The sequence below is a fragment of the Oncorhynchus masou genome, chromosome 22 (genome assembly GCF_036934945.1).
Source record: "Oncorhynchus masou masou isolate Uvic2021 chromosome 22, UVic_Omas_1.1, whole genome shotgun sequence".
NCBI classification, from domain to species: Eukaryota; Metazoa; Chordata; class Actinopteri; order Salmoniformes; family Salmonidae; genus Oncorhynchus; species Oncorhynchus masou.
The window spans coordinates 14,894,614-14,919,276 of NC_088233.1; the positions used below are offsets into that span (position 1 = coordinate 14,894,614).

At 45.4% G+C, this 24,663-nt stretch overlaps 1 protein-coding gene across 2 annotated transcripts in view; it reads right to left on the bottom strand.

Moving 5' to 3' along the window:
• LOC135509054 (receptor-type tyrosine-protein phosphatase beta-like) overlaps window positions 1-19,936 on the bottom strand; it is a 42,950-nt gene extending 23,014 nt beyond the window's left edge. The window contains exons 1-10 of one of the 2 annotated variants that reach the window (XM_064929363.1): window positions 19,498-19,761; window positions 18,446-18,850; window positions 15,160-16,409; window positions 13,664-13,940; window positions 11,501-11,809; window positions 10,953-11,213; window positions 9,750-10,013; window positions 5,223-5,498; window positions 4,719-4,979; window positions 3,469-3,735 (exon numbers count right to left, since the gene is read on the bottom strand). In XM_064929363.1, the coding sequence (XP_064785435.1) occupies window positions 3,469-3,735; window positions 4,719-4,979; window positions 5,223-5,498; window positions 9,750-10,013; window positions 10,953-11,213; window positions 11,501-11,809; window positions 13,664-13,940; window positions 15,160-16,409; window positions 18,446-18,850; window positions 19,498-19,549 (3,622 nt within the window). In that variant the 5' untranslated portion in view covers window positions 19,550-19,761. Of the gene's footprint in view, window positions 1-3,468; window positions 3,736-4,718; window positions 4,980-5,222; window positions 5,499-9,749; window positions 10,014-10,952; window positions 11,214-11,500; window positions 11,810-13,663; window positions 13,941-15,159; window positions 16,410-18,445; window positions 18,851-19,497 lie in introns of both variants that reach the window. The other variant, XM_064929364.1, reaches the window with a different exon arrangement.
• Between the last annotated feature and the right edge of the window lie 4,727 nt (window positions 19,937-24,663).

Consider the following 24,663-nt stretch of genomic DNA (forward strand, 5'->3'; position numbering starts at 1 on the left):
AAAGGCTATAAGAACTTGTCGCCCAGTGTGTTCGGAACAGAGAGTAAAAGGAGCAGGTTTCTGAGCGCAGAAGAATAGATTCAAGGCATAATGTACAGACAATGGTATGGTAGGATGTGAAATACAGTGGAGGTGAACCTAGGCATTGAGTGACGATGAGAGAGGTTTTGTCTCTAGAGACATCATTTAGACCAGGTGAGGTCACTGCATGTGTGGGAGGTGAATCAAAAGGGCTCGCTAAGGCTTATTGAACCGGGCTGGAGGCTCTACAGTGAAATAAGACAATAATCACTAACCAAAACAGCAATGGACAAGACATATTGACATTAGGGAGAGGCATCCGTAGCCGAGTGATCATAGGGACCCGTGTGTAGCTAGGTGAGCTGGAGACACGGCGATTCAGACGGCTAGCGGGCTAGCAGAAGGGCCTTAAGGTGACGTCGCGACGGAAAAAGTCTGTTGAAAACCCTCGGGCGGATTACATCGGTAGACCAGTCGTGATGGAATTGGCCGGGCTCTGTGTCTGCAGTAAAAGGGATCCAGGCTAATTGGCAAAATATGTATTGTAGCCCAAGGAGTGGCGGGTGGACCTGTTCAGCTAGCCGGGAGATGGGCCTAGCACGAGGCTAGTTCCAGGCTCATTGGTGCTTGCATCGAGACAGAGATGTTAGCCAGAGGGTAGACACTCAGATAGCAGCTAGCTAGCTGCGATGACCCAGGTGCGATGAAAAGGTGAAAAATTGTGCTGTGCAGACTGGCAGGAGGTGACCGGGCTAAGGTTAACTGACTACTAGCTAGTAGCTAGTTAGCTAGCTAGCTTCTGTTGGGGGTTCCGGTGCTAAAGTATAGAAAATTGAAGATCCATACCACATTGGGTGAGGCGGGTAGCAGGAGAGTATTTTAAAACTGAGGTTAAAAATATTAAAAATATATACAAAGGAAAAAATATATATATACACGGGACACAACAAGACAAAGACGTCTGAACTGCTACGGCATTTTGGAAACATCAACATCATACTTGAAGGCTGAAGGGGATTTAAGATTAGCGGAGACATTTGACAAGAGATAAAGAAAGGAAAAGAGAGGATGAAGATCCTGGAGAAGTTGGGGAAGGAAAAGAAAAGAAGGAAAAACTCAGGTTGGTGGAAGAAAAGAACTAAGAGAAAGAGAGAATTAAATACCTGGAAAAGGAGAGGAAGCAAACAGAAAGGGAGGAGAAATGTAAATTGGAAGAAGAGAAAAAAAGAGAAAAAGGAGATATTGAAGATCCTTGAGAATGAGATTAAGGAACAACAACTGGAAGAGAAATTTAGGTTTGAAACAGAAAATGAGAGAATAAAGAACCTGGAGAAGGAGGAGAAATAAAAATAAAAGGAGTAGAAACTTCAACCAGAGGAAGAGAAAAAGAAAGAACAGGAGAGGATAAAGAACCTGGAGAAGGAGAAGAGAAAGGGAAGAAAAGGTTAGCTGACGCTGAGAAAAGGTTGGCTGACCGTGAGAAAAGGGTACAAAAGCAGAAATAGAAATTAGCGGACTTGTGAGGCATCTGTTTCTCAAACGAGACACTCTAATGTACGACAAGTACTTAGTTGTGCACCGGGGCCTCCCACTCCTCTTTCTATTCTGGTTGGAGACAGTTTGCACTGTTCTGTGAAGGGAGTAGTACACAGCGTTGTACGAGATCTTCAGATACTTGGAAATTTCTTGTATGGAATAGCATTCATTTCTCAGAACAAGAATAAACTGACGAGTTTCAGAATAAAGTTATTTTTTTCTGGCCATTTTGAGCCTGTAATCAAACCCACAAATGTTGATGCTCCAGAAACTCAACTAGTCTAAAGAAAGCCAGTTATATTGCTTCTTTAATCAGGACAACAGTTTTCAGCTGTGCTAACATAAATGCAAAAGTGTTTTCTAATGATCAATTAGCCTTTTAAAATGATCAACTTGGATTAGCTAACACAACATGCCATTGGAACACAGGAGTGATGGTTGCTGATAATGGGCCTCTGTACGCCTGTAGATATTCCATAAAAAATCTGACGTTTCCAGCTACAATAGTAATTTACAACATTAACAATGTCTACACTGTATTTCTGATCAATTTGATGTTATTTTAATGGACAAAAGATGTGCTTCTCTTTCAAAAACAAGGACCTTTCTAAATGAGCCCAAACTTTCGAATGGTAGTGTATGTATAAAGGATTAGATGCATCAGCAAAACCCACCATTGTGCCCAGTTTGGAAGTATCTTTAAGAACTTTATATTCTGTTGTATATTCTTTGTTCATTTAAATGAAAACGTTCTCAGATTAAGGTAGCTGGAATTCAACAATACAAAAAAAGACCCCCCATCCTTTTCCGTTCATGGTGGGAAGTCTTTGAAAGGAAGACCTTGACATGTTTGCTGTGTAGTCGGTGTAAGGTTCTGTATTTATTTTCTTAGTCAACCTTGTGTTCTTTTCGTTGTGTTCTTGAACGTAGCCATGTCTCTTTGTGTTCTTGAACGTAGCCATGTCTCTTTGTGTTCTTGAACGTAGCCCTGTCTCTTTGTGTTCTTGAACGTAGCCCTGTCTCTTTGTATTCTGGAACGTAGCCCTGTCTCTTTGTATTCTGGAGCGTAGCCCTGTCTCTTTGTATTCTTGACCGTAGCCCTGTCTCTTTGCATTCTGAAACATAGCTCTGTCTCTTTGCATTCTGGAACGTAGCCCTGTCTCTTTGTGTTCTGGAACGTAGCCCTGTCTCTTTGTATTCTGGAACGTAGCCCTGTCTCTTTGTATTCTTGACCGTAGCCCTGTCTCTTTGCATTCTGGAACATAGCTCTGTCTCTTTGCATTCTGGAACGTAGCCCTGTCTCTTTGTGTTCTGGAACGTAGCCCTGTCTCTTTGTGTTCTGGAACGTAGCCCTGTCTTTCATTTTTGTTCATTGATTTCACCTGTGTTAGTTACTCACAAGGTCTCATCAGCTCCTTATTTAGTTGAGTTCATTCTGTTTGTGCCTTTGTGAGGTATTGTTTGTTTTGACTCTACTAAGCCTTATCCTAGCTCGTTTGTGAGAACCAGCTCAGTCTTCGTTTTGATTTACCTGCCTGTTTGCCTACCTGTGTTTGACCATTGCCTGCCGGTGACCACAATTCCTGCCTTCTGCAACGGCTTAATAAACACCTGCCGCTCTGTGCATGAATCTACACCTTTTTCTTTCCTGAGTATTCATGAGGCAGTGGTTCCTATAAATTCCTGTTGTATTAGATAAAAGCTAAAAGTTCTGAATAATATCCTGTCAACCCTAAATATAATAAAATACATTCTTTTGCATACTGGTGTTTGTCACACAAACAGTTAAATCTGTCAGTGCCCTTTAACTGAATTCATGTGTGATAGCTAAACATCATTTAAAAATGTATCTATTTTAACATTATACATTTAAAGTAGGCTCCATAAATCAGTAATCACAAAGTTGTCTACCTGTGCGTCCCTCTGCCACGCTCTGCCTGGAGGCTTGTCCTGCTCTGATGGTGGTTACTACCACACTATAGAGGGCTCCAGGCTTCAAGGCTAGGAAGCTGTAGGCCATGGTGTGGGCTGGGGCGCTCTCGTTCTTGATCACGCTGCTGTCATGGATGAGCAGCACGTGGTATGAGTCCAGCTCTCCTGTTGCCTGCTCCCACTGGGTCTGGAGGCTGTCCGTGCTGCCACCGTTGGTCACACGCAGACTGGTCACCTGCGCTGGGGCTGGGAGTAGACAGAGAGAGATAGAGAGGCCATCAGAGATGTGAGACATTACAGAGAAATTGAGATCATAAAGAGTCATTGAGTCAGAGACACAGCATCAGTTCAGTCAATGGGGGAAAGCTCATTATTATATGACTACAACAACTCTGTTACAGTATATGACTACAAAACTTGTATGGAGCAATGTTGTAGTGCAAGAACTTTAAATTCTTACCCTGCCAGGTATGGAGCCTGCTGGTTTTCTGTTCTACCTGATAATTAATTGCATTCACCTGGTTCCAGGTCTAAATCAGTCCCTGATTAGAGGGTAACAATTTGGGCTCCCGAGGGTAACAATTTGGGCTCCCGAGTGGCACAACGGTCTAAGGCACTGCATCTCTGTGCTAGAGGCGTCACTAGGGGAAAGGGGAATACCTAGTCAGTGGTCCAACTGAAAGTATTCAACTGAAATGTGTCTTCCGCATTTAACCAAATCCCTCTGAATCAGAGAGGTACAGGAGGCTGCCTTAATGGTCATCCACGTCTTCGGCGCCAGGGGAACACTGGGTTAACTGCCTTGCTCAGGGGCAGAACGACAGAATTGACCTTATCAGCACGGGGATTCGATCCAGCAACCTAACCTTCCATTTACTGGCCCAACGCTCTAACCACTAGGCTACCTGCCGCCCATACAGACCCTGGTTCGATTCCAGGCTGTATCACAACTGGCCGTGATTGGGAGTCCCATAGGGCGGCGCACAATTGGCCCAGCGTCATCCGGGCTAGGGTTTGGCCGGGGTAGGCCGTTATTGTAAACAAGATTTTGTTCTTAACTGGCTTGCCTGGTTAAATAAAGAAAATAATAATACTAAATAATGAAAAAACGCTGTGGAATTGACTTCGAGGTCCAGAGTTGAGTTTGAGAGTTCTAGTGTCTCGTCAAGAACATAACCATACTGGGGCAAAAACATCATTATTTATATCCCTTGGGAAACGTGACTCACTGGTTCGTCCAATCACTGAAGTTGAGCTGTTTAGGCCCCCACTGTTGGTCGTGACAGCAATGGCGTACTGGCGTCCGGGTGTGAGGACGTTGAAGGTGCACTCCCTGGCGTCACGGGACAGTGTCCTCTGGGACACGACGGTGTGCCCCTGTCTCAGGACCACAGTGTACCCATCCCACTCTCCTACGGGGAGAGACCACAGCACGCTCAGAGACGTCTCATCACTGTGACCGACGACCAGCTGCTGGACAGGCCGAGGTGCTGAGAGAGGGGGAGAGAATTAGTAAATAAGTAAAGGGGGAGATAGGGGACGGAAAGGGGGGTGAGGGAAAAGGGGGAAGGAGATGTGAACAAGTAAAGAGAGAGAGAGGGCAAAAAATGCTAAACTTCAGGAGCCATGACAATTTCATTTTAAGAGCCATCCAGCATTGATATAATTTGACCGATAAAAACATTCCACATATACACCAAGCTAAGCATCAAAATATTTGTAATATAACTTACCTAGCATTCCTTGGCAGTGAGCAATGTTGCCAAATGGGCCAGCCTCCACCATGATCTGAGCTGTGTAAAGCCTGCCAGGCACCAGCCCCAGGGAAGCCCCAGAGAAGGAGTACTGTCTCACGGGCCTGCTTAGTGTCTTATTGACCAGAGCCACTGTGGCATTCATTAGCAGGATGCGGTAGTTCTCCCATTCCCCTCTAGGCGGTGACCATGTCATCTTCAGAGTACTGCCGTCACTGAGGCCCACCATGGTCAATTGAGACACCTTGTCTGGCACTAAGGAAGGGAAAAAGGAGGCATTGTAAAGGGAGGAGGGAGAGAGGAGGCAGTGTAAAGGGAGGAGGGAGAGAGGAGGCAGAGTGAAAGGGAGGAGGGAGAGAGGAGGCAGTGTAAAGGGAGAAATGAGAGAGGAGGCAGCGTAAAGGGAGGAGGGAGAGAGGAAGCAGTGCAAAGGGAGGAGGGAGAGAGGAGGCAGTGTAAAGGGAGGAGGGAGAGAGGAAGTAGTGCAAAGGGAGGAGGGAGAGAGGAGGCAGTATAAAGGGAGGAGGGAGAGAGGAGGCAGCGTAAAAGGGAGGAGGGAGAGAGGAGGCAGTGTAAAGGGAGAAATGAGAGAGGAGGCAGCTTAAAGGGAGGAGGGAGAGAGGAGGCAGTGTAAAGGGAGAAGGGAGAGAGGAGGCAGTGTAATGGGAGAAGGGAGAGAGGAAGCAGTGTAAAGGGAGGAGGGAGAGTGCAAAGGGAGGAGGGAGAGAGAAGGCAGTGTAAAGGGAGAAATGAGAGAGGAGGCAGCATAAAAGGGAGGAGGGAGAGAGGAGGGAGAGAGGAAGCAGTGCAAAGGGAGAGAGGAGGCAGTGTAAAGGGAGGAGGGAGAGAAGAAGCAGCGTAAAGGGAGGAGGGAGAGAGGAGGCAGCGTAAAGGGAGGAGGGAGAGAGGAGGCAGTGGAAAGGGAGGAGGGAAAGAGGAGGCAGTGTAAAGGGAGGAGGGAGAGAGGAGGCAGTGTAAAGGGAGGAAGGAGAGAGGAGGCAGTGTAAAGGGAGGAAGGAGAGAGGAGGCAGTGTAAAGGGAGGAGAGAGAGAGGAGGCAATGTAAAGGGAGGAAGGAGAGAGGAGGCAGTGTAAAGGGAGGAAGGGAGAGAGGGGGCAGTGTAAAGGGAGGAAGGAGAGAGGAGGCAGTGTAAAGGGAGGAGGGAGAGAGGAGGCAGTGTAAAGGGAGAAGGGAGAGAGGAGGCAGTGTAAAGGGAGAAATGAGAGAGGAGGCAGCGTAAAGGGAGGAGGCAGAGAGGAGGCAGTGTAAATGGAGAAGGGAGAGAGGAGGCAGTGTAAAGGGAGAAGGGAGAGAGGAAGCAGTGTAAAGGGAGGAATGAGAGAGGAAGCAGTGTAAAGGGAGGAGGGAGAGAGGAGGCAGTGTAAAGGGAGGAGGGAGAGAGGAGGCAGTGTAAAGGGAGAAATGAGAGAGGAGGCAGCATAAAGGGAGGAGGGAGAGAGGAAGCAGTGCAAAGGGAGGAGGGAGAGAGGAAGCAGTGCAAAGGGAGGAGGGAGAGAGGAGGCAGTGTAAAGGGAGGAGGGGGAGAGAGGATGCAGTGTAAAGGGAGAAATGAGAGAGGAGGCAGTGTAAAGGGAGAAATGAGAGAGGAGGCAGCGTAAAGGGAGGAGGGAGAGAGGAGGCAGTGTAAAGGGAGAAGGGAGAGAGGAGGCAGTGTAAAGGGAGGAGGGAGAGAGGAGGCAGTGTAAAGGGAGAAGGGAGAGAGGAGGAAGTGTAAAGGGAGAAGGGAGAGAGGAGGCAGTGTAAAGGGAGGAGGGAGAGAGGAAGCAGTGCAAAGGGAGAGAGGAGGCAGAGTGAAAGGGAGGAATGAGAGAGGAGGCAGTGTAAAGGGAGGAGGGAGAGAGGAGGCAGTGTAAAGGGAGAAGGGAGAGAGGAGGAAGTGTAAATGGAGAAGGGAGAGAGGAGGCAGTGTAAAGGGAGGAGGGAGAGAGGAAGCAGTGCAAAGGGAGAGAGGAGGCAGTGTAAAGGGAGGAATGAGAGAGGAGGCAGTGTAAAGGGAGGAGGGAGAGAGAAGGCAGTGTAAAGGGAGAAGGGAGAGAGGAGGCAGCATAAAAGGGGGGAGGGAGAGAGGAGGCAGCGTAAAGGGAGGAGGGAGAGAGGAGGCAGCGTAAAGGGAGGAGGGAGAGAGGAGGCAGTGTAAAGGGAGAAGGGAGAGAGGAGGCAGTGTAAAGGGAGGAAGGGAGAGAGGGGGCAGTGTAAAGGGAGGAGGAAGAGAGGAGGCAGTGTAAAGGGAGGAGGGAGAGAGGAGGCAGTGTAAAGGGAGAGAGGAGGCAGTGTAAAGGGAGGAAGGAGAGAGGAGGAAGTGTAAAGGGAGGAGGGAGAGAGGAGGCAGTGTAAAGGGAGAAGGGAGAGAGGAGGCAGTGTAAATGGAGGAAGGAGAGAGGAGGCAGTGTAAAGGGAGAAGGGAGAGAGGAAGCAGTGTAAAGGGAGGAAGGAGAGAGGAAGCAGTGTAAAGGGAGGAGGGAGAGAGGAGGCAGTGTAAAGGGAGGAGGGAGAGAGGAGGCAGTGTAAAGGGAGAAATGAGAGAGGAGGCAGCGTAAAAGGAGGAGGGAGAGAGGAGGCAGTGTAAAGGGAGAAGGGAGAGAGGAGGCAGTGTAAAGGGAGAAGGGAGAGAGGAAGCAGTGTAAAGGGAGGAGGGTGAGAGGAGGCAGTGTAAAGGGAGGATGGAGAGAGGAGGCAGCATAAAGGGAGGAGGGAGAGGAGGCAGTGTAAAGGGAGGAAGGAGAGAGGAGGCAGCGTAAAGGGAGGAGGGAGAGAGGAGGCAGTATAAAGGGAGGAGGAAGAGAGGAGGCAGTGTAAAGGGGGGAGGGAGAGAGGAGGAAGCGTAAAGGGGGAGGGAGAGAAGAGGAAGGGTAAAGGGAGGAAGGAGAGAGGAGGCAGCATAAAGGGAGGAGGGAGAGAGGAAGCAGTGCATAGGGAGGAGGGAGAGAGGAAGCAGTGCAAAGGGAGAGAGGAGGCAGTGTAAAGGGAGGAATGAGAGAGGGGGCAGTGTAAAGGGAGAAGGGAGAGAGGAGGCAGTGTAAAGGGAGAAGGGAGAGAGGAGGCAGTGTAAAGGGAGAAATGAGAGAGGAGGCAGCGTAAAAGGAGGAGGGAGAGAGGAGGCATTGTAAAGGGAGAAGGGAGAGAGGAGGCAGTGTAAAGGGAGAAGGGAGAGAGGAAGCAGTGTAAAGGGAGGAGGGTGAGAGGAGGCAGTGTAAAGGGAGGATGGAGAGAGGAGGCAGCATAAAGGGAGGAGGGAGAGAGGAGGCAGTGTAAAGGGAGGAAGGAGAGAGGAGGCAGCGTAAAGGGAGGAGGGAGAGAGGAGGCAGTATAAAGGGAGGAGGGAGAGAGGAGGCAGTGTAAAGGGGGGAGGGAGAGAGGAGGAAGCGTAAAGGGGGAGGGAGAGAAGAGGAAGGGTAAAGGGAGGAAGGAGAGAGGAGGCAGCATAAAGGGAGGAGGGAGAGAGGAAGCAGTGCAAAGGGAGGAGGGAGAGAGGAAGCAGTGCAAAGGGAGAGAGGAGGCAGTGTAAAGGGAGGAATGAGAGAGGAGGCAGTGTAAAGGGAGAAGGGAGAGAGGAGGCAGTGTAAAGGGAGAAGGGAGAGAGGAAGCAGTGTAAAGGGAGGAGGGAGAGAGGAGGCAGTGTAAAGGGAGGAGGGAGAGAGGAAGCAGTGCAAAGGGAGGAGGGAGAGAGAAGGCAGTGTAAAGGGAGAAGGGAGAGAGGAGGCAGCATAAAAGGGGGGAGGGAGAGAGGAGGCAGCATAAAGGGAGGAAGGAGAGAGGAGGCAGCATAAAGGGAGGAGGGAGAGAGGAAGCAGTGCAAAGGGAGGAGGGAGAGAGGAAGCAGTGCAAAGGGAGAGAGGAGGCAGTGTAAAGGGAGGAATGAGAGAGGAGGCAGTGTAAAGGGAGAAGGGAGAGAGGAGGCAGTGTAAAGGGAGAAGGGAGAGAGGAAGCAGTGTAAAGGGAGGAGGGAGAGAGGAGGCAGTGTAAAGGGAGGAGGGAGAGAGGAAGCAGTGCAAAGGGAGGAGGGAGAGAGAAGGCAGTGTAAAGGGAGAAGGGAGAGAGGAGGCAGCATAAAAGGGGGGAGGGAGAGAGGAGGCAGCATAAAGGGAGGAGGGAGAGAGGAGGCAGCGTAAAGGGAGGAGGGAGAGAGGAGGCAGTGTAAAGGGAGAAGGGAGAGAGGAGGCAATGTAAAGGGAGAGAGGAGGCAGTGTAAAGGGAGGAGGGAAAGAGGAGGCAGTGTAAAGGGAGGAGGGAGAGAGGAGGCAGAGTAAAGGGAGGCAGGAGAGAGGAGGCAGTGTAAAAGGGAGGAGGGAGAGAGAGGTTAATGGAGGTGTTCATGCAGCCAGATCTTCATTGAAGATGCAGAGGTGAAGTTAAGGATTGTGGTGCACATTAGTATTTCGTGGCTTTTGACCAGCCCTAATTTTTCCCTTTAAACAGTTTTGATATGGAACTAGATAGGCATAAACTTTGGTGTGACATTGACATTGACCCTCCAGAACAACTTACCAGTTCTGCCCATGGTCACAGCCTCAGTCATCTGCTCTCCGACCTTTGACCTCATAGACAACTGATAGGATCGTCCAGGGGTCAGGCCGCGGAAGACCACCTCTGTGGCATTGGGTGGCAGCATCCTGTCCTGATCGGCTGAACCCAGGGTTGCAAGGGAGACCAGGTATGTGTCCACGCTGCCCATAGCTGTGACCCAGGAGGCCCTCAATGAGTCCAGACTGCCGTTGTTCTCCAAGAGGAGGTCTGACACCGCCGCGGGGACTAGGGGAAGAAAAACAACACGTGTCAGAGTCTGGTCTAGTGGGAGCACTGCTGAATGATGGGCTACACATCCCTCTTAGCCATTTCCATTTGAGGGGGAGTTTCAGAAACCCAAAAAGAGGGACTTTTTTACTCTGTTTTTTTCAGTTGATTGAGAGGGATGTATTTGAGGGAGGTGACAGCAGGTCTTTTTGGACACCGACACCTTTCCAGGACAATTGTTCCCGTCCAATTCGAAGGACCATAAAAAATTACAAAATCTAGCATTGTGTCCAGTGGCTGTGCAGTGTGTTACTGGCTATCCGTATTTGTATGGTGGGTTGGGAGGGGAAGGAAGGCCTTGATTGGCAAGCCAGCTGCAGACAGAGGAAGGGAAGGGTGGGATAGAGTAGCCTAAAATATCTTGGAAACAACGACCGACAGAGAGCAAGGCCATGGTGGTGGTAGGGACTGTTTAAAGAGAAGGGTGCAGTGTTGGAAAGTTAAACAAAGCCCTGCAAACTAAGCCAGATAAATGTGTGTTAAACATTCCACCCTGAACCTGTATTGAACTCACTGACATTGCAGCCCGAGGACCCTACTCCTCTTTGCTGGATAACAAAAGCTAAGCAGGAGGAGACTTGGTTAGTGGTTGGATGGGTGAACACTTCAACCAAAAAAAGTATCAGTCTTACTATTCCAACAGGTGAATTTCAGAGTCCCTACCATAATACATGTGAGGACTGTCACCACTGTTACCTTACCCCCCAAACAGAACTAGCATGACATTTCCTCTGTGACTGTTACCTTACCCCCCAAACATTGCTAGCATGACATTTCCTCTGTGACTGTTACCTTACCACCAAAACAGAACAGGCATGACACATTTCCTTTGTGACTGCTACCTTACCTCCCAAACATAACTAGCATGACACATTTCCTCTGTGACTGTTACCATACCTGTGACTGCTTGTTTGTAGACAGCGTTCTGAAGGCCTCCAGCCTCAGTCACCACAGTGACAGTGTACAGTGTCCCAGGCAACAGGTCATTAAGGATGTGGGAGGTGACGCTACTCTTCAGGGTGATGTTCCTGACCAGGCTGCCCTGCCGCTCCCTCAGCAGCACTCTGAAACGCTCTCTCCTGCCTGGGCCGGGCTGCCAAGAAACCTCCAGGCTGTTGGAGGAAGCCAAGAGCTGGAGGCCGCTGATGGCTGAGGGAGCTGGGGGGGAAATACAAAGTGGTCAATGCCAGTGAGCAGCTTGTTGAAGTCTAACAAAGTAGATCAGTGATTTCTATGTTATCCAAGTCAAACAAACACGGAGGAACTGGAGTGAGTATAGGAATAGGGGTATGGTAGAATGGCAGTAGAGCAGACAGTAGAATATCGTGCACAATTTGTTTATCATAAATATCAGGTGGTCAGCACATTGGGTGTAGAAATCCTGAAAATTACATGCAAATAGAAGACCAGTGAAACCACATAACAACAGCAAGATGGTCCCTCACCTGTGGTTGCAGTGGCCAGCACTGGCGGGGCAGTTTTATTCCCAGCTATTGCTACCAGGCTGAGGCCATAGAGGGTGCCAGGGGTGAGGGCGGTAAAGCCTGACTGAGGGACGGCAGTGCCCATGATGCGAGTATTGCGGCTCTCTCCTGTTTTAGTGTCCTGTAGTGTGAGCTCATACCAGTCGACCAGCCCGCGAGAGCGAGGCCAGGATACATGCAGGCCTGGGGAGCCACCGTGACCCTGACTGTTATACTGCGCTGCCTGGACCTGGTCTGGTAGGACGTCCAACCTGGATGGACTAACCGGATCTAGGGGGAGGGAGGGAGGGAGGGAGGAGAGAGAGAGAGAGAGAGAGAGAGAGAGAGAGAGAGAGAGAGAGAGAGAGAGAGAGAGAGAGAATGTGTTAGTATTTTTGCTATAAATAATATGATAGACAACAAAGACATCCTTTAAACAAGTGGCCAAGGGGCCAGCATCTTGTCGATATTATATAAACCTCAATTAAACATCTTGATATTATACAACTAGGAGAAAAGGTCATGAAGAATATCTGTATCCTGTCTTTGTGCTTCACTGAAAGCCAGTGGTGGCTGCCTGCGATGGAGCAGAACGATAAGATTGTTTTGGTTCTTTAAAGAATGTGGCGATTCGCTGGGAGACCTGCATGCGTCTTGAGCGAGAGAGCGAGCCTTGACAGGAAACGACAAAAACAAAGACCAAATGGAGAGAGAGGAGCAGAACAGGGTAAGTGGTGCCCCCCACAGCTCAGCAATTAACTTTGACCCTTTCTTCGTAATGCTTCCCCTCTGAGGGCTCTTCAGAGCAACCCCAGGAATCACATTGGCTAATCAGCAAGGACATTGTCCGTCCAATCCTAGAGCCACATTGGGGCACTTTACAAGACCACTACTGTATTACACAGTAACTACATTGTATCTGTAAATATAAAAACAGTACTGGAGTGATTTGGAAGTCCAAGTGATTTGAACTGTTAATCTTGAGGATTTCATCCTTCGTAGGCTTCTGTCAAAAATGGAAATTTCAAAGTCCACACACAAAGACCCAAGAAAAAAAATCTCGGCCACACTTTGAATGCAAAGTTCTGGAGTGCACTGTAGTCTAATCTATTTGTCCCGTGAAAACAAAACATGTAGGCCTCCTGTATCCGTTAGTACAAAGAAACAATGCTTGGCGGGAAGTGGCTCTGGGGAGAAGGAGATCTGTCTGGAAACAAACACTTAAGATTAGATGCTCTGCATTGTTACTGACCTCTACTGTTACAACCTTAGGTGATTGGAGCAGAAATGTGTTCCAGAACTTCCCTGGTTCTAATCTAGAGCTGTGAGACCAATGACCAGAGGGCTGGCTCCAAGTTCTTGGCAGGACATTCTAAGGTTGTGGCCTTGACAATGTTCAAAGGATTTTTACAAAGGATAAAGTGTACTGGGCTTCAGTGGTGTTGGCACAATAGTTCTCTATTCTCCATGTTCTTCATTATCAAAGCGATGCACAGAATCTATTCAGTGCAACATGGTTCAATACTGGGCAGAACAAAGGCTTGACTACTGTAAGCATAAATCAAATAATACAAAAGGATATGAATGAACATATACAATTTCAAGCCATTTCACAATACATCAAATATTACAGTAAAATTATATGAAAGCTAAATTCTAAATGTTGCTACATACAATTTAAGTATCAACGTTTGTGCAATAAAACACCAACAGAAGGACAACCAAAAGGAGCTGTTGGAATAAATTAGATGTTTACAATACATTAGAACCTAAGATGTCCTAACATGATATTATATGTGTTAGATATATTTAATGATGGTGAGTTTATGATATCAGAGGAATCATGCCACTACTAACTGTTTGAAGTGAACTGCCAAATTCGATATCTTTGAATTAATCAGGTGTAAAACTTAATCTTTAACGAAATATAATCATTCGAATATCATGATCAACAATAGAAATAGACTAAAATCAACAGAAAACATATATCGTGCATGGTACTGGGGGAGGGGGGGTTCTGATATTGTAGGACGTTTAAGATGAATTAAAGTCAATTTAACAGTCTAAAATACATTTAGAATAGAATACCATTAAATAGGTTAAAATATAACAGAAACGAATTTTGGTTTATAACACTTAGCTTACCTGTTCGCACTGATACGTTTCTCCTCTCTCCATCAGTCTTCGATATCACTTCAAAGTGGTGTAACGTCCCAGGTTCTAAATCCCTTATATCGCAGATATACACATTACTATACTGCCCATATAGATCACAATCCGTTATATCGGAACGACTATTCTCATAAAACACGGTGAAATTACAAGCTTCTCCTGATGTTATTAATTTGAGTGCAATAGAATCCGTCCTGGCGATGGTCTCTGTCAGGTTGACTGAACATTTGACAGCATTAGTGGTATCGGCCTGAAAGGAACACAGAAGTGGCAACATGTAACCAAAAGATAGGCTAAGCAACAGTAGGCAGCAAGTGGAAAATAATCCAGGTTAAATTGACTTTAACCATGACTCACCTCGACACAACACCACCATAAACAAACGATCAAAATAATAGTTGCACATCTGAACATTGCGGTCGTTGATTTAAATCCGTTAGGTCAATAAATACAAATAAATAAAAATCAAATATATTCCAACATTGGTTGTCATAATCGCTCCATAAAATAACAATGTATATTTATTTTCTGAATTTCACAATGGCATGTTGGAGGCGGCTACAGGGGTGGCACGTGCCTAACCAAGCATGGCATCTCGTTGTGATTTTGTGGGTGCCCAAAATCTGTGCAAAGTAGACCACGCACAGTCTCTTCCCACGCTACCATCTCGTCACTTTAAATCTCTAGTCCACATTATTTTCCTACACCCTTCCTCAATTCTCAGGCTGCACCATCACCGGCGTCAGGTAGACAGACTGCTCGGGAAATTGATTCCATATCAGCATCTACTTCCGCCCTCTATATACATTTTTTCTAACAGCTACAGTAGCCTAAGTTCCTATCAAATAGTCTGTCTACTTGCTCACAGCCTTAACCTTCACTTGAGTCTGGACAGCAGCACCTTGAGTAGCCTCCTTCTCTCCCCATGATACCCCACCCTACTTTCCTTCCTGCCTGTCTGTCTCTCTGCCTTCTCTGTCTGAAGAACTTTAGGTCTACTTAAACTAAAACCAATAGGATACAGTAGGTTAAAAGGGCATGACATGGGTGTAATTTATAGCCTACTATTGTGATTGCAGAATTTACTTGTTTTTACTCTGCAGGGTAGCCTAGTGGTTAGAGCGCTGGACTAGTAACCAGAAGGTTGCAAGTTCAGACCCCCGAGCTGACAAGGTACAAATCTGTCGTTCTGCCCCTGAACAGGCAGTTAACCCACTGTTCCTAGGCCGTTATTGAAAATAAGAATTTGTTCTTAATTGACTTGCCTGGTTAAATAAAGGTAAATAAATAATAATAAAAATTGCCATTACTATAGCCCTTCTTTCAGAAGGTCTGTTCCAAGCTTCACTGCCTTTAACGTTCCTTGTACAAATATGCATGCAAATATGATTTTGAGCGTTCTTTATGGAATTTCACAAATTCAAAATCGATTGAAATGTTAATTTCAAGTGACTGTCATCATCACGCACCTGTGGGATGGAGGTCAACTCTGTGGTTGTAGTCGGTACTGTAGTAGTTGTTGTTGGAGCTGTAGTTGGTGTGGGTGTGGTTGTGGATGTGGTTGTAGTACTTCTGGGTGGAGCTGTAGTAGTTGTGGATGTGGTTGTGGTAGGTGGGTTCGTTATAGTTATGGGTGGTGTGGTATATATTGTCGGCGGGGCTGTTGTAGATGTGATTGGAGTGGTATTGGGTGGAGTTGAAGAGGCAGTAGATGGGGCTGTAGAGGTTGTGGGCAGGGCTATTTTTATTGTGGGTTTTGCTATAGTCTTTACTGTTGAAAAGGTTGTGGGTGAAATTGAGGATGTTGTGAGCTGAATTGAAAATGTTGTGGGTGGGGCTGTGGCAGCATTGGGTTTGGCTACTTTCCTTGTGAATTTTGCTGTAGTCTTTGTTGTTCTGACAACAGTAGGAGATGTAGGGGCAGCTGTTGTTGTAGTCGGCACAGTTGTGGTTTTGGTTGTAGATGGAACCACAAACTTTCTGGGGGGTACTTTCCTAGTTTTGGGGAAAGCTGTGGTACTGGTAGGTGTGATGGTAGAATCAGAGTTAGTGGTTGAAACAGAGGACGAGATAGATAAAGCAGCAGAAGTTGTGACTTTAGCATCAGAGGTAACGCCCACTGCCGTAGAAGTAGCTGCTGAGTCTGTTTTAGAACTTGTGTTGGGCACTGAGGAAATTGTAGAGGAAACCACAGTCATAGTGGTAGCTGCAGTTGACACCATCTCATGTACATTAGGTGTGGTGGAACTGGAAGTTGGTTGATTTACTGATGGAGTCTTGGCTTCGTTCCTCGAGTCGAGGAGGGCATTTTCGGTGGGAGCACTCACCGTTTGGTCCATGGCAGAGTCAGTTGTGGACAAAGCAGGACTGGACGAGAGAACATCATGGCTGTGGTTGAGAACTGCCCGTGATGTTGTGACGGCCGTTGGGATGGAACTTGGAATGAGACCCATCGTGTCCGTCCTTGTCCGAGGCTTGACGATGTCATTCGTGTGAGTCGCCACCACAGACGTATATGTCGCCACCTTATTGGTCGATGTAACCGGGACTCTTAATTTAGAGATCTGCCGGGTGGTCCTACTATGGGTCCTCATAGTGTTTGATGAGGAGTGTGTGTTTATTATTGTTATAGGGGTTGTTCTGATGACATGGGTGTATGCCAAAGGTTGGTGTGTGGATGAACACATTGTGGGGGTTAAGGTTGAGATGGTGGTGGAACCTAGAAGAAAGAGGGGTTATTGTGACTAGACATATACACATGGTTGTAATATTATTGGATAACATTGAAATAAATTCAAGATACTGTATGTGTTCCATAAGTAATAACGCTAACCCAGCCCAAGTGTTCTTAAATGGGAAATTAAAGAATTTGACCGTAAGTTCCAGACAACGCTGTGCTTTGATGTGGGTGTTTCCTCCTAAAAGAAACACACTGCATGCTCACAACACCTTATCAATATGTTAATAACATGGTAATAAATGGTTTATTGTCATGTTATTCATCTTTTTAACAAAAAAGTTAAATTAGGTGAAATAAATAGCTAGGTATTGGTTTTATTGGTCACATTTTACTTGGATAGTCCATCTGTAGATGCTGTACAGACAAACTATCTGTTGATAAGCAACTGACTATGTTTATAGGCAACTGCTTGCTAAGGTTATGGTTAAGGTAAGGGTTAAGGTTAGAGTTAGGGCTAGGGCTAGGGCTAGCGTTAATAGGACCACCCGCTAGGAGGAAACACCCACATCAAAGGGTTAAACGACGCCAGGACAGCGGAGTCAATCACCACCTTCCGGAGACACCTGAAACCCCACCTCTTCAAGGAATACCTAGGATAGGATAAAGCAATCCTTCTCACCCCCCTTAAATGATTTAGATGCACTATTGTAAAGTGGCTGTTCCACTGATGTCAGAAGGTGAATTCACCAATTTGTAAGTCGCTCTGGATAAGAGCGTCTGCTAAATGACTTAAATGTAATGTAAATGTTAAAGTTTAAGTTACGGCTAGCTTTAGGGTAAGGGTTAAAGTTTAAGTTATGGCTAGCTTTAGGGTAAGGGTTAAAGTTAAGTTACGGCTAGCGTTAGGGTAAGGGTTAAAGTTTAAGTTATGGCTAGCGTTAGGGTAAGGGTTCAAGTTTAAGTTACGGCTAGCTTTAGGGTAAGGGTAAAGTTTAAGTTACGGCTAGCTTTAGGGTAAGGGTTAAAGTTAAGTTACGGCTAGCGTTAGGGTAAAGGTTCAAGTTTAAGTTACGGCTAGCTTTAGGGTAAGGGTAAAGTTTAAGTTACGGCTAGCTTTAGGGTAAGGGTTCAAGTTTAAGTTACGGCTAGCGTTAGGGTAAGGGTTCAAGTTTAAGTTACGGCTAGCTTTAGGGTAAGGGTTCAAGTTTAAGTTACGGCTAGCTTTAGGGTAAGGGTTCAAGTTTAAGTTACGGCTAGCTTTAGGATAAGGGTTAAGTTTAAGTTACGGCTAGCTTTAGGGTAAGGGTTAAGTTTCGGGTTAGGATAAGGGTTAGGGTTAGTAGATAGTTAGTTGAAATGTTACTGATTGTCTGTAGATCATCTACAGATGGACTATCAAAAAAATTAAGTGTTACCATTTTATTATATGTGATAACAGGTGGCCTGAATAAACATTTAGTGTAAATTAACATTAAACAATACCAGTTAGGCTTACATTGTAGCATGTGTAGTTTTTTTCAAGTGTGAAATTAATAGCCTCTTCTATGTCCCCTGTATGGCCATTAAGTTCACAGGAAGAACACTGCTGACGTTCTTCCTGACTGAGTGAGTGGGCTGATAAAACACTTGACAACAATGTGCAGGAAAGTCAGTACCAAGAGTGTCATCCTCTGCTTTCCTCAAGCATTCACACCATACCAATGTCAGACAAGTCCAAAGCTGACATGGTGCAAGTAATTTAGATACAGATCTTATCTGTGTGATAATTCTGCTTTTTAAAAATGACAATCCGTTGCATTACTGTAAACTAGGTAAATTATATCATAAGGAGTTTGTTGGGTCCATGTAGAGATACTGTTGGCTACTAATTCTGTAGTTGGGCCTTATCATTTTACAAGATGTTCTCTTCTCAAACTTCAGAGGAGGAAAGACAAAATATCCATAAAGTTCAAGGCTACTAAATCGGCATGCCTACTTATAATTGATGTATTGTAGTTGAATGCACAGATATATATTATTATCTGAATGCAAACGAACATAAGACCTGCAGCCTAAATCCTCAGTAGAACACTCACCTTTAAGCGGGCATAAATGGGTAATCACCTGTCTCCCTCCAGAGTAGATTTCCTCATACTTAGTCCAGTTGGAATACCTCTGGTCTCCTCGGATCACAACCCGTAAACCTTGTTTCTTCAGGTACATGGGCTTCTCCGCTAACCCGAAAGTTCCTCGTTTGTCGTAGCATTTCCAAGCAGGTGCGCTGTCACAGTCGCTGATCGTGGCCAGGCGCGCGTGCCGAGGTATTGCACTGCTCGGGTTGGCCCAGAGACACTTGGCTGATTGTGTGTGATGCAACTTCATATCTTTCGTCCATTCCCATTGTTGATAGGGACTGGTGACATTGCATCTGCCGAGGATCACAGTCGTTTTGTGGGTTGACAGGCACAGTTTCTTTGGTGTGTGCGCAATAAGGAAACCGTCTAAATGGGAGATACAAAGAGATGGTCAATAGTGGGGGACTAACAATCATCGAAAGGATGAACAACTAATGCCAAATTATTAATATTTTGAAGGCAATTTAGTAATGTAATGTTTGAAATGCATAAGGCCCAACATTTCTCAAATACCTACGGGCTACAAAAACTACAGGCTTACAGAAATAGTTTACAAACATTTCCCATGATTATGTTAAATCAGTTCTCAAAAGGCAACAGTTTTATTCGATTACAACTAGTACTTTTCTTTGGTTGTAGCTGAATAAAATAGGTAAAATTGACGTTATTGTTATTAACGAATAATTCCTCATCTCAAACCGGAGTGAATATATTAGGCTAAAGCTGTCCGTTAAATACGATCATGGTCAATATGAGATAAAATAAATATTTTCTTTGACAAAGAATGAACTCTTTATTGTTACAGCGAGATAACCTACTTGGGTCATAATATTTGGAATAACCTCAATCAAAAAATTCGTTCACTGACTGACCCTTCCCTGTATAGACAAGGATGAACTAAAGTTTCCGTTGTTGACTATCTTCACGCAAAATAAATGTGGTTATTAGACTACTGTAACAATCAGCAAGTTAATTAACCAACCTCTTCACACTTTAAAAGACAGACTACTTACTTGTCGAAGAGCATCGAAAAAGTATAAAGATAACGAAAAACAAAGTATCCATTTTAGTCTACAAGTTGTAACGGTTTATCACGTCTGCTGGATTCAGATGAGTTGAGGCGTCGAAGGGAAGTTGCCTTCTGGGAAGGACAAAGTCAGTGACCAGCGCTTCCTTCTATTCAATTGTTTTTGTGGTTTCATATTAAAGTACCCTTCAGTACTGGACATCGACAGGGAAATGCTTTTCTATCGGAAATACCAATGAACATCGCAGATGTTTAAGTGTTCAGATGGCAGGCAAACAGATGCAATGTGGGGACAGGTTTCTATGCCCTGGATAGATGGTATACGATGCAATGGGCGTGATGCGTAGCTACCCAAGATTGGAATACTGACAACATAAGAAAAAATGACAAGAACATTATTTTACATTTTTCAGTGTTGACATTTTATTATTTAGTGTAAAGCCAACAGCACATCACCAAACCCAGTTATTATCATATTCAAAATTCCATTTAATTTCATATAGGTCAATTATTTGTTAATGTCACAATTTCCAAAATGCTAAACTTAGACCTAATTCAAAACAAATCTGGAAGACAATTGGAGTTATTTTATTTTTAATGCATTGCAATATTGTTGCTGTAACAGATGTGTTAGAAGTCAACTTACCTGGTAAAGTAATTAACAGAGTAAATCATTACATAATACAGCTCTTTACAACTGTAAATGTACCAGTTATTTTTCTGGTATGAGTGACAATGTCAAATGATTACCATCACTAGCTCAACTCAAATGTGCCCACAGTGTTCCTCTGGCCTCCTCCAGCTGACAGACAGTGATGAACCTCATGGCTTCACAGACTTTACTTATCTGTTATTTTACCAGGTAAGTTGACTGAGAACACGTTCTCATTTGCAGCAACGATCTGGGGAATAGTTACAGGGGAGAGGAGGGGGATGAATGAGCCAATTGTAAACTGGGGATTATTAGGTGACCATGATGGTTTGAGGAACAGATTGGGAATTTAGCCAGGAGACCAGGTTAACACCCCTACACTTACGATAAGTGCCATGGGATCTTTAATGACCTCAGAGAGTAAGGACACCCGTTTAACGTCCCATCCTAAAGACGGCACCCTACACAGGGCAGTGTCCCCAATCACTGCCCTGGGGCATTGGGCTATTTTTTTTAGACCAGAGGAAAGAGTGCCCCCTACTGGCACTCCAACACCACTTCCAGCAGCATCTGGTCTCCCATCCAGGAACTAACCAGGACCAATCCTGCTTAGCTTCAGAAGCAAGCCAGCAGTGCTATGCAGGGTGGCATGCTGCTGACTTAAATCATGCCAGCCCTACACACAAACGAATACATATTACCATTGGCCTATGAGCATTAAAATACAAGGCAGTTGAAACATTGGTAAGGTTTCTCTATGGGTGACAACACAAAACTGAGGAAACCAAACTGCATATGCTTCCATATTTTGTTTACATGCACAAAATAATTGATTGTGAAAAGGGTAATAGAGAAAGGGATGGACTGGGAAGTGGTAGAGAAAGAGCGAAAGAATGAGAAACTCACAATAAGGGCTACAACACTTGGAGAGCCCCAGAGAATCTCCTGGGCCAGCAGAGTTTTGGGGCCTTCGCTCAGGCCCTGCTCTTTTGTCCTGGTCTTATCTCCAGTAAGAGTGAGTCCTTTGTGGGACAGGGCCCTCAATCAACCCCCTCTTTCTGAACCCCCCCTCCCATCTCTTTCCCCTGCGGAACACTCTCCCCCCTCACTAACATCCTGTGCTAGTCAGGGGAGAGATCTCTCTCTCTCTAAGCAGGACATCTCCTCCACCCTTCCTCTACATCCTCCATCGACCATACCTTCAACCTTCAAATGTCACCGACACATGAAGCACTAACTTGTCCTGGACCTTCACTCATTGGCACGTTGTTAGAAAGCTCACGTTTGTTGATTTTTAAAAAATCTAATTTTGTATCCAATTTAAAGGTGAACAGTTAGTCTGTGAGAGTTTTTGTTGTTGTTGCATATTATGGGGTCCAACACAGAAAAAGTTAGTAAGCAGTGATTCGTACAGAAAATACTGCTGTTAAATATCTGAACTAAACCGCAGCAACCCACAGACACCCAGTACTGCAGAGCCGATTTCTGCTTCACAACTTTTTAAAAGAACCTCAGAAAGTCAATCAGATCCGCTTTAGCCAAAATCTGCATAGCGGTTGTTTTGGTGGTGTCGGAGGTAGAACTGTGTTTAGAGCTGTCAAATCCACAAGCAATCCCGACTATAATCCCATGCAATCCCATGAAGTTTTAACACTCAAATTAGACTGACAGGCTACAATCCCCTCATCGAAATTAACATCAAAAGATGCATTAGCCTCACATTAATGGTTTGACATTTGAGAGTCATTATTTCTACCATGGATAGAGCCTTCACTGTCTAGTACCATTTTGAACTAACGCAGGAGGGATAATAAGTAAGGGAGTGGTTTGTGACACACAACAGCAGCCGCTCCCTGATTCGTCAGCTCATACCACAGTTACACATCAAACACCGTCAAAACATCAGCTATATGGATCCGGCCAACGCTGGTTAGCGCTAGTTAACGCTCAATCTGATTGAATCCAGGTCTAAAGGCTGTCACTCCTCTAAAACAACATCCACAAACCAACCAGTATACAAAGACAGCTTCTATTGTTTCAGCGAACTAGTCGGACATAATTTCAAGCCGCAAATCTTTACCCTTACCATCTCACTCACACTCACTGTAACACAAGGTCACAAATCTGGACCTACATGGCATCTGTCTGTCTGTGATTTTACCAGTTATTTGTGTGTCCTCTCCTCCCTTTTCCGGTATGTTCTGGTCGGGTCCCTAAAGTCCCACTATGGTTTCCTGCTCATCTCTGTGTCTCATCTCCCTGTCTCATCCCTGTGTCTCATCTCTGTGTCTCATCTCTGTGTCTCATCTCCCTGTCTCATCCCTGTGTCTCATCCCTGTGTCTCATCTCCCTGTCTCATCCCTGTGTCTCATCTCCCTGTCTCATCACTTTGTCTCATCCCTGTGTCTCATCTTTGTGTCTCATCCCTGTGTCTCATCTCTGTGTCTCATCCCTGTGTCTCATCTCTGTGTCTCATCCCTGTGTCTCATCTCTGTGTCTCATCCCTGTGTCTCATCCCTGTGTCTCATCTCCCTGTCTCATCACTGTGTCTCATCCCTGTGTCTCATATCTGTGTCTCATCCCTGTGTCTCATCTCTGTGTCTCATACCTGTGTCTCATCTCTGTGTCTCATCCCTGTGTCTCATCTCTATGTCTCATCTCCCTGTCTCATCCCTGTGTCTCATCTCCCTGTCTCATCCCTGTGTCTCATCTCTGTGTCTCATCTCCCTGTCTCATCACTGTGTCTCATCCCTGTGTCTCATCTCTGTGTCTCATCCCTGTGTCTTATCTCTGTGTCTCATCCCTGTGTCTCATCTCTGTGTCTCATCCCTGTGTCTCATCCCTGTGTCTCATCCCTGTGTCTCATTTTCCTGTCTCATCCCTGTGTCTCATCTCTGTGTCTCATGTACCTGTCTCATCCCTGTGTCTCATCCCTGTGTGTCATCTCCCTGTCTCATCCCTGTGTCTCATCCCTGTGTCTCATCCCTGTGTCTTATCTCTTTGTCTCATTTTCCTGTCTCATCCCTGTCCCCCCCCAACACACAACAAAAAGCACTATTCTGCACTAACTGTAATTTTTATTCAGACATCTGGAACAACCCAAATAAATAATCCTAACATTTAAATTATATAAATAGAAATATAGATACAGAAATAAGACTCATTCATATCAAAAAGAAGTAACAAAGACAAATAGAAACAAATTGTATTACAAACATACAAATAAAAATAATCTCATTATTACACTAGGTAATACTACAATTTGTTTCTATTTGTCCTTGTTACTTCTTTTTGATACTTATGAGTATTATTTTTGTATATATATATATATTTCTATTCTATTTATTTTTAACAAAAAAACACACAAAAAAACACAAAACTAAATTGCACAAATCCTATATCACACAATACACAAATATAATAACACATTTATAAAGGAGAGAACCTGATTATTACACTATTGCACTTCAAACAAGAAACACACAAACTAAATTACACAACTAATTGCATTAGTACTGTACAAAGTTAGAGGTGCGCTATTTGATAGATTCTCCCGCTCCCCCTCCCTCTGGCTTCCAGTGGGGAGACCTGAGGTCAACTTACCCCCGCCCCTTCCCCATCTCGTACTTCTGAGTGGGAGACCTTCCCAGGCAGTGGACTGTATAGCTCACAAACTAGAATCACGGGGCCCACTCTGACAAGGTTAATTGACCCACAGTCCCACACGGTGACATAATATCATTGACGTGATGTGCAAATGAGCAATAGAAAACCGATCGTGCAAATGTCACCCTTCAGAATATTTTTTACATTCAATTTAAAAAAAAATTTTTTTGGGGGTGCAGGCGCCCCATGCCGCCCTGGGCGGCTGCCTATGTCGCCTGTGCTTAATTCCACCACTGCTTGTGTCTCATCCCTGTGTCCAGACTGACACAAAATCACCCTTCTGGCAGGTATGCAGCTGAGTTTAGTCGATCACAACATGCTGTTAATGACAGTGAGCTAGGCTGTAGTATTAGTTTCAATAGAGGGATGACAGTACAGTAACAGAGAGAATGCTGTATGATAGCAAACCTTGACTCATGATGGTGATGCGTTTGTAAGGTACTCTTATCCGCCTATCCCTTATGCTGCAAAGGGAGAAGCACCTGTAAAAAATCAAATCATATGGTTATTTTTTACAACTCAAGTCCTTTGTAAAACATATTTTCAAATGATTTCCAAAAGTAAGATAAAGCAACATACCTACTTCTTGAAGTGCGTCTTGACAGTGGCTGGTGTGGGATATTGGCTGGTCTGGTCTGGTCTCTCCAGGTCTCATGCTACTTGTCTCCTCCCTGTCGACCCATTGTGTTCTGCCTGGGAGAGCAGAGAGCTAAGAGGTCAAAGAGATTGTGGTGGGTCCCGGTCCCACGGGGTGGAAGGGTGTTGGTGCACTCCTATGCTGAGCCAGGGCGGTCCCTGGGTGCCCCCCTTCTCCCTCCCTCTCGCTTTCTCTTT